The sequence below is a fragment of the Nematolebias whitei genome, chromosome 9 (genome assembly GCF_014905685.2).
Source record: "Nematolebias whitei isolate Nwh7 chromosome 9, NemWhi1, whole genome shotgun sequence".
Classification (NCBI taxonomy): domain Eukaryota; kingdom Metazoa; phylum Chordata; class Actinopteri; order Cyprinodontiformes; family Rivulidae; genus Nematolebias; species Nematolebias whitei.
Window position 1 is genome coordinate 29,897,135 of NC_056506.1, and position 9,298 is coordinate 29,906,432.

At 39.8% G+C, this 9,298-nt stretch overlaps 1 protein-coding gene across 1 annotated transcript in view; it reads left to right on the forward strand.

The window, feature by feature from the left end:
* LOC119415058 (solute carrier family 22 member 23) overlaps nt 1-9,274 on the forward strand; it is a 71,039-nt gene extending 61,765 nt beyond the window's left edge. Inside the window, exons 6-10 of the mRNA XM_037682192.1 lie at nt 2,237-2,339; nt 2,989-3,224; nt 6,031-6,063; nt 7,085-7,211; nt 7,768-9,274. Coding sequence (XP_037538120.1) covers nt 2,237-2,339; nt 2,989-3,224; nt 6,031-6,063; nt 7,085-7,211; nt 7,768-9,235 — 1,967 coding nt within the window. The 3' untranslated portion in view covers nt 9,236-9,274. The remainder of the gene's footprint in view (nt 1-2,236; nt 2,340-2,988; nt 3,225-6,030; nt 6,064-7,084; nt 7,212-7,767) is intronic.
* Nucleotides 9,275-9,298: the final 24 nt, after the last annotated feature.

Here is a 9,298-nt window from a genome sequence, read left to right on the forward strand (position 1 = left end):
AATTTAAGCTAAATATGTATAGAAATGGATGAGTTAGAGCCATTTTGTGTTTGCTAATGTCACTTAGCAATGGAGGCCATCTTGAATGGAATGAACTGTAAAAGTTGATCAATTGTAGATTGATCAACTTTGATCTTTGAACTTTGATTGATCAACCTGTGATTATCATGAGACTTTCTTTAAAGTCTGTCTTTTGGTTCATGAGATATTTTGTTAACTGTGCAGACAAATACACACACTGACATGCACAAACACACAAACATGGGTAAAACCGTCCCTGCCCTTTTGCCGTTAGTTAAAGTGTACACAACACTATTTAGAAAATCTTGTAACATTTTTAATATTTTCTTTGCAAGTATGCGCCAAAAATTTGTAGGCAAAATAGTGATTTCTTTTTGGTCCATATTCAGATCTGGAATCAGTTAAGCTGCAGTTAAGTAATATGAGGAAGTAAAGCATTTGCAACTCACAGACTTAAATTGCTTAGAAGTAAAAAAATATATATATTTTTAAAGCTGCTATGTCAGGCAGAATAGAGAATGTTTTTCTAAAAGCAAATTGTGCTTCAGGTTTGTGTTTTAGCTGCTTTTAGTGAAGCTTTCACTCTGCTGCCTTGCTGTATTTTTGTTTGAGGTGAACATTTTGACCAGCATGACGACTGTCAGGAGGAGAATTAGGGACAAACCTAAACTCCATGATCATTTAGCTGTTTTATTCTTCTTTTTTCTCCTCTTGACAACGTTATAATTTCTTTACATCAGAACATTCTGTCCTTTCCAAGTATGTGAATAAATCAGTTCAAGAATAATTCCTGACAAGAAAAAAGAAAGAATGGAAAAGAAAACGAACCGGACAAAAACGTAAATCACTTCACCACAAATTAACTGTAGACATCCTCTCCATAATTAAATCCCAGTCACTTTTAAATACAAATACTGTTATATATTTGAATGCAATATGTGACAACATATCACTGTGCATCACATGCTCAACTAAACTGTATATTGCACACATGGTAAAAAGAGTTTGCTTACTTTATTTATAGGAGCATTAATGGAGCAATAAGCCTGAAACCCAATCACTTTCCCTCTAATTTTCACCTTCATGCATGAGCACAAAGCATCTCTCATGTACACCAGGCAAAGACCCTAATGCAGGGGTGTCCAGATGTTTTCATATGTGGGTCAAAACCATCAAGATGAAAGGACTTGTGGGCCACAAAAATGTGAATTTAACTCTCAACGTGAGCAAAATGTTGACGAAAGGACAAATTTACTCATTTTGGTGGAGAAAGTTTTAAATGGTTGTAGATCCAAAACTTTAAAAGCTTCATAAACACTAAGCTTATATTTTTTATTAAAAGTTATTTGATTCATTCGATTTGATGAGTCTATGTTGTTTTCTTGTGTTTGGAAAGTTCATTTTAGCCTGTTCTTGGCAACAAAAGCCTAATTTAAGTAAGTGTCCTTTTAAAAGGTCGATCAGCCTTTTGGACCATGGATGGACCAAAACGCTGATCCAAGTTCTGAAAAAGCATCCAGCTGCCAGTCGCTACAACAGATTCATAGAAGATTTGATAAAGTTGATCAGCTCATATCCAATTTCCCTCTTGATTATTTTATCAACTGCCATATTTTGCCAAGTTTTACAAATCATTCTCCAAAAGTTTCTGTTCTCATAGGAATCAGTAAAGGTTTTGGTGCTTTGTACCATGAAGTGAAAATAAAAATATTATAGCTAAAGGTTTGTATTTTGTTTAATATTGCTCATTTTGGGAATATTGTTTTTTTTGTCTGTTTGGCTGTACCAATAAATTTACAGAAAGTCTGACATCTTATTCCTATTGACCAAAATGATACCATTCTTAAACTGCAGTTGTGGGCCGCACAAAATCACTCCAAGGGCCGCAAATGGCCCTCGGGCCACACTTTGGACACCCATACCCATTGAGAGAGGAGTCAGTTTAATCTGTATTTGAATCTAGGTTGCACAACGGTGCAACTCATGCAGCTCTTAAAGCTTGGAATTCTACATTCTCCTGTTTTGAAGTTAGAGAGCTTCTCGAATGTGCAGCGAAACATCAACTACAAAACAGAAGACCACCCCTATGAAAGAGATTTTAAAGGAATACATGTAGATTTTTTTTGTTTTCTTCATAAAGAAATCATTAAATAATATGCCACCTCTTTCCAAAAAGCAGCTGTTGATTGTTGAACTTCTTTTTGTTTGTTGTCAGAACTACAAAGAGCTCTTCAAAAGAAGCCCAAAAAGACGTGCATCGTGAAAATGGTCGGAACGAGAAACCTGTGGAAGAACATCGTCGTCCTGTGTGTCAACTCGTGAGTGTATTAGCGCTTCAAAATCTGACAGGACGTATCGGTATCAACATAAAGATAAGTGGGGGTATAAAGGCAACGAAAGAAAACAAATCATGGTAATGCCAGTCAGAGCTGCCATTTTGTGCAGCCGAGATGCCAATTTAAACCTGTCCGATCAATAAAGCATTGATCTTCAGCTCCATCTTCCATATCGGTGTTGCTCTTTGTTTGAGTCTCTGTTGGGACCTCCCCTCTCCTCATCTCTCTGTCTGAGAGCTCATCTGTAGCTTTATGTCTGCTTCAGTGCACGGCATCCCAGACTCCCTAAGTTAGCATAAATCTTACATGAGTTTTGTCCTCGGGAAACATTAGACGGCCAGGAGGGAGGATGTATGTGTGTTTGCTTTGCTTTTTGTGTTTGTGCGTGTGTGCGTGCCTATGTTCTTTTGTGTCAATAAGCCAGTGTTTACATTTGTGGAGGTTTTCCTCTGAATTTATGTTGCGATGAGTCAACAGAAGGATGCTGACTTTCTCTTTTTCCTGTTCTTTCTCTTGGATGTTTTGTATATACTATTTTATACACATTACAACTAAATGCCTCCTTTGTACGGTGAAATAATTCTCTGTGATTTCCACTAACTGCTTCTCCCTCTGCTTACTTTGTACCCAGGCTAACAGGGTATGGGATCCACCACTGCTTTGCCCGAAGCATGATGGATCAGGAAGCCCAGGAAACCACAATGTTCCACAACTTCTATACTTACTATTACACAATGGCAGGTGTAGCGGTGGCATCGTGCCTGGCGTTGTGCCCGGCGGTAGGTTTGATGGGCCGACGTGGTGGGCTCCTCTTGTTCATGATCATCACCGCCCTGGCATCGCTGCTGCAACTGGGTCTTCTCAACTGTGAGTACTTCACACTTCAAAAAACATGTTGTGTAATAAGTTCCTGTCACCGTTGAGTGTCACCGCTCTGGGATTTGACCACGGCTGGAAACACTCGGTGAAACTGTCAAAATAAGACTTAGTTATTTGAGAACAGTGGTGGAGAAAGAACTCAAACACCGCACCTTAGTAAAAGTACAAATAAACAGACAAAAATGTATAGAAAAAGTAGAAGTACCACATTAACGTTTTTACTGAAGTAAAAGTAAGCACTTGCTTTAAAAAATAATTAAAGTATTAACAGTAAAAGTACTTGCTGAGTGTATTACTTAATGCAATGCTCTACAATATCATTAAATGTACCTACCGTATGTATATTTTCTGTAATACATTAATAGTGTTGAGTCATTTTAATGAACGATGCTGCAGATAATACATGTTTTTATTGTGTTTACTCTGTGACGCAGTTCACACTTGGACTCGTGATTCTGTTTGTCAGAATTTCAGGGATGACCTGCAGAGTAAAATGACATTGATCAAAATAAGAAAGAAGAATGATTATACTTTTGAATTTTTTTACTGAACACAAAGTAAAACCAATGTGTCATTTTAACTGCAGTAAACATGTTTAAGTAAAAGTTGTCTGACTGACAAAAGGAGCATTAGACCAAACAAAGGAACATCTGATCATTTCAAGTCCAGTTTGTCATCAACTCTAGTTAAAATACGGTCTAGTCGACCTTGTAATGGGTCAATAGTGAACAATATTTTAACTTCTGACACCATTTTCAAAACTTGGACCCGAGTGTCGAGACATTTGGAGACATCTCTTGTCTCCTAACATCATGAACTGACACAGTTTAATATTGCAGCAAGAATTTCTTGTTCAAGCTCAGAAGACGTTGGTTTTCAAAGTTTATTGAGTCCAGTCTGGCTCTTTTGGGAGAGAGAGAATCTGTCCTGATGTAATGAATAATTTTCAATAATCTTTCAATAGTCTTTCAATAGTCTTTCAATAATTTTTCAATAGTCTTTCAATAGTCTTTCAATAAGGTCATGGGTGGTGCATATCTTCTGGCTGACTCTCAGCGGTGGAATCCATTTTGTGTGTGTTAGCAGTGCTGCGGGTGCTCCCAGCTCAATGATGTATATACTAGAATATACGTCACTGGTCCAGCTATTCTTGAAGGCGGGTCTAACGTTATCTGCCCAGTTTGAAGTGATTCAATGGATCAACTCCCCTCTCACCATTGGTTACTTTCAAACTAACGAACAAATCAAAAAACACAACGTGAAAGTAACTTGTAACGCAATATAGAAATGTAGTGTAGTAGAAAGTACATATACTTAATGTAAAATGTAGTGGAGTAAAAGTAGAAAGTATCTACGTTTAACTCTACTTATGTAAAGTACAGATACATGAAAAATGTACTTACCGGTAAGTATAGCAACAAAGTACTTGTACTTTGTTACATCCCACCACTGTTTGAGGAGAATGATTTTCTACTTCATGGGAAGAGTATTCTTTGCTTTCCTGTTCAAATGTATGCAATGAGATCAATACCCTCTATAATATACCTTCTAAATGTAAAGCTTGAGCCAACAGTTGATCCGATTAGCAAAAATACTTTTAGCATGGAGAACCAGCTAGCATGGCGCTATATTAAATCTTTAGTATGTAAAAAAACAAAAACATTGAGCTGTCAAACTGTAAAAACATACCGGTACATAGATCATTTCATCCACTTCTACCTTTTTTTTTTTTTTACCTTCTAAGCAATTCACTGAATACAGAAAGCATAAAAATAAATGCTTTCTTTTATACACCAGTCAAAAAGCAGACACACATTTGATATAGTCACTGTCTGTCTGCATATCATCATTTTTTCATTATCCCATTTTCAAGGTCAAGGTCACAAATCAAAGTTAAATTTACAAAATCTTTGCTGAGCCATAACTTCTAATTTGCTAAAAAATAATTTAACAAAACCTGATACACATTTGTACCACCACTAGACAGCGTGTTGCATAATCTTTTCACCACCCCACCTCTTAAGGTCAAGATCACAAATCAAGGTCAGATATTCTACAAAGCCTTTGCTTGACCAGTCCATTGTTATGCGGTATGATTGCTGGCAGTTTTCTTGGCAAGTTTTTTCACTTCTTTTGGTACTGAGCAGCTAATAGCTGGCTGTCTTCAGCTAATACAACGGATAAATCATAGTAGGAGTACTTCAAGTATTTAAGCTCAATAATACATATAGTATGCATACCGTCTCGCTCTCATCGTGAACTGCAGCCCTCTGAGCAGATCAGAGCTTCAGCTGACGTCGCTGGGAACACATGCTTTACAGATGCTCAAAGTGCGCGCTCTGAAAACACGTGCGTCACGAGCACAAATCCTCCAAATGCATAATAACGTGAAACATAATAACTTCAGGCACTTTTTTTTATTTTATTTTTTATCTCTTGGCTCTTGTGTGCGAATACTTGTTCACAGAAAATGTGACTTTAGGTTTTGAGTGGAGTAACTGAACAGAATACTTAATTTTTTGTAGTTACTGTGTATCAAAGGTCCTGCAGACGATCACAACCGTTTATTCTGTAACAAACAAGCTGGACTTGATGCTTAGCTTGAGTCAGCACACCAAGGTTATGCTCATGTTTCAAGTTTTGTTTGAAGATGTCTGGATTGTTAAACTATTATCAGGCTTTGCGTGATACGTCTGCATGATTTTTGTGTTTAATTTGACCTGATTGAAAGTTTCTTGTTTGAGTACTAGTGATTACTTTTGCTCATCGATTGTTTATCTGTTTACCTTTCTAGTGCTGTGGAAGTACAGTACCCATCTGAACATAGGTAAGTGCATCAGCCGAGTTTTAATTTTCTTTTACATTTGATCAAATGTAAGAGTTTCAGTGTGGAATCTGATTAGGAAAATGAGCTGCATGGATTTCATTAGGTGCATACAAGTTCTGTAGATGGTCATAATGAATTTCTACATATATTGATGGGTGTTGTTTTACTTATCTTTTTGTGTCCAGGTGTTACCGAGTACTCATTTTACTCTTCTTTTCTCCCCCTTGAACTATTGTAAGAAACAAGTAACGATCGCAGAACAGACTCCTCTGATCTCTTTGCCACACTCCACATTTTTTATTCATAACTCAATATTTAGGCCATCTGAGGAATCAGTTGGCTTTTATTTGCCATCACTTTCCCCACAAGTCCTTAAATTAGATATTAATGCGGTGAAAATATGAAAGCAGTTTACTGGCATATGGACATACTGACAAGTTTATTTTCTATTATTAGTAGATATTTTGTGTAATTTGCATACAGGAGATGATAATGCTTGAATTCTTTTATTCAAGTTTTGATACAAAATATGATAAAAATCACATTACACAAGTTTCAGTGGTGAAAGTGAAAACTGATCATCAGAGTACGTCCTGTCTGTTATCATAGTCATAAAGTTCAGGAAAGAAAGATAAGTTTATATAAGTAACTGCAGACTTTGACCACTGAAGTACTCTTCCTTCTTTACATCTTTTTATCCGTGCACATATGAAGATGGTTTTGCAAATGTGCAGAAGATGATGCTCTTATCTAAATTTTAAGAATATTATATTGTATATCAACTCATGGCCTCTCTCTGCTCCTATATAGATTTAATATATACTTTTGCACCCTCACAGTTTTTGTCCATATTAAAGTTAACTAAATTGCTTAAAATAACACTTGAGTTTCCTCTGTGAAGCATTAACAAAAAAAAGTTTATTCTGTATTTACATACAGAATACTGTTACCCAATCACTACTTCCACAGTGTGCTGAGTAAAACTGTTCTGTGTGTGTATGTGTGTGTCCTGCTTTGTTAGCTGATCGCTCCGACACACTGAATAAGAACTTCTCCATCGCCTTCTCCATCATCGGTATGTTCTCCTCCCATGCGGTCAGCAACCTGAGCATCTTCTTCTGTGCTGAGATCACGCCCACTGTGATCAGGTAAACCTCTAAGACCTAACTGCACCTGAAGGGGTCGGAAATAAGGAACGTGTGTATTTTTAAACATCAGATGTGTAAAAATATTTGATCAGTTTCCAGTTTAGCGAACACAATGGTTGCTTCTAATCCTCAAAATCCGTTGTGTGGTTGAATTGGCAGATTCAGCTCCTCGTGACTGATATTAAACAGTCAAACTGCTGTCAATGGCCGACTCCATCTTATTTCTGAATATAAAGAGAAGGGAGGCTTCCTTTGTGTGAAGTCAGTCAGTTGGTGTTGGGATGCTGAAAGTACCTCAGAACTGCCATCTAGTGTTGTATGTGGGTAATGACAGGAGGACAATGGTCCTGGTGGTACAACAGCACTCTCTATTGCCCTTTTGATAAAATGACAGCTCAGATTGATAAATGGCAAAAACATCTTTTTAACATTGTAGATTTCACTAAATATTTAAGGCATTGTTTTAGTAAATGTCAGTATTTGTAGGACATTTTAACACATGTTTCAAATAATCCCACAAGACATATAATTCTAATGTTTGTTGTGTTTCTATTAGGGGTGGTGGTCTGGGCCTCGTGCTGGCCAGCGCTGGTTTCGGCATGCTCACTGCCCCCATCATGGAGTTGCACAATCAGAAGGGCTATTTCCTCCACCACATAATTTTTGCCTGCTGTACTCTAATTTGCATCATTTGCATTCTCCTTTTGCCCGAGACGCGCGACCAGCCGCTCCCCGAGACCTTGGACGACGTCGAGCACTACACTCTACCGTTACTGCTCCAGAGGAAGCAGGGGGAGCAGTGTCACCTGCTCACCCGGTCTGATAGCAGCAGGGACTGCACCAGGGTGCAAGACACGCCGCTTCACGAAGCGGCCACTACCGCCGTGTCAACCATGGGGTCTACTGCCTCTTCAGCTGTTGATTTGACTTCTACCGTGGTCAGAGACACGTCCACCCCTGTTCACGTAATGGAACGACCCAGCCAGCCCAGGCCTCAAGACCCCAACGGTCGCACCGTTCCTTCTCCATCCCCAGCCCCTGTAACCGCTCTGGATGTAAATGCCATCACCCCTGTCAAAAAAGAGCACCTTTTGTCTTCCAGTCCTTTACACAAAGCCCCGGGCATCACAGACCCACTGTTAGCTGATGCATATGAACTTCCTGAAGTCGGTAGCCAGCTCGAAAGGAATCACCTTTCTCGCTGTCCCACAAGTGAAGACAACTCGGGCCCTGCTGCGTCACTGGGTTCCTCTACTCCCATCATCCCTGACACTGTGCCTGCTTCTTTGTTGATTTGCACAACACCTGTCCTAGAGCCCCCTCCCAGCTCCACGCTAGAGTCTCCAGACCTGCAGGAGAAAGATGTTGACGAGATCGTTACAAATTCTGACCCACCGTTGCTCCAAGGTGCCCCTTCCCCGTTAGCAGATTCTCCAGCTATGCATGACAGTCTCGCTCCATTTCCTGTTCCCTCCCCTGCTCCTGTGGTGGACTCGAACATTCTCACCCAGCCTCCTCCTCCTCCTCCTCCTCCCTCCATTACACCAGAAACTGATAGCTCCCCCCAGTTACAAAAAGCAGATGAATCTGCATTTACTCCTTTAAATACAGACCCTCAACCACCTCATTTAGACCTAGCTCCTCCCTGTGGTAAAGAATCATCTAGTCATTCCTCCACTCCCCCGAGTTCAGCAAACCTGACCCCTCCTCGACCCACTGACTTCGACCATACGTCCTCAGAGGACATGTCTCCTGCTGTCCTCCCTGTCACAGACATTGTGCTGACCTCAACTCCAGAATCCAACCCCCTGACTGTCACAGACATTGTACCAGACTCAGCTGTTTCTCTGGTCTTTGACTCGATAAATTCCAGCGTAGATCCAGACCGCACCGCCGCAGCAGCTCCCCCCTCGCTAATAGACTGCACCGTCTCCTCCCCCATAGACTCTGGTGTCCTCCCTATGTGCAACAGACAAACCGCCAGCACAGAAAGCAACAGTGTTGACAGCACAGACTCTACATGATTCAGTGTTGGAGCCAAGACATGAAGCTTTAAGCATTGCACCGAGGCAGGAGGGGGACAAATA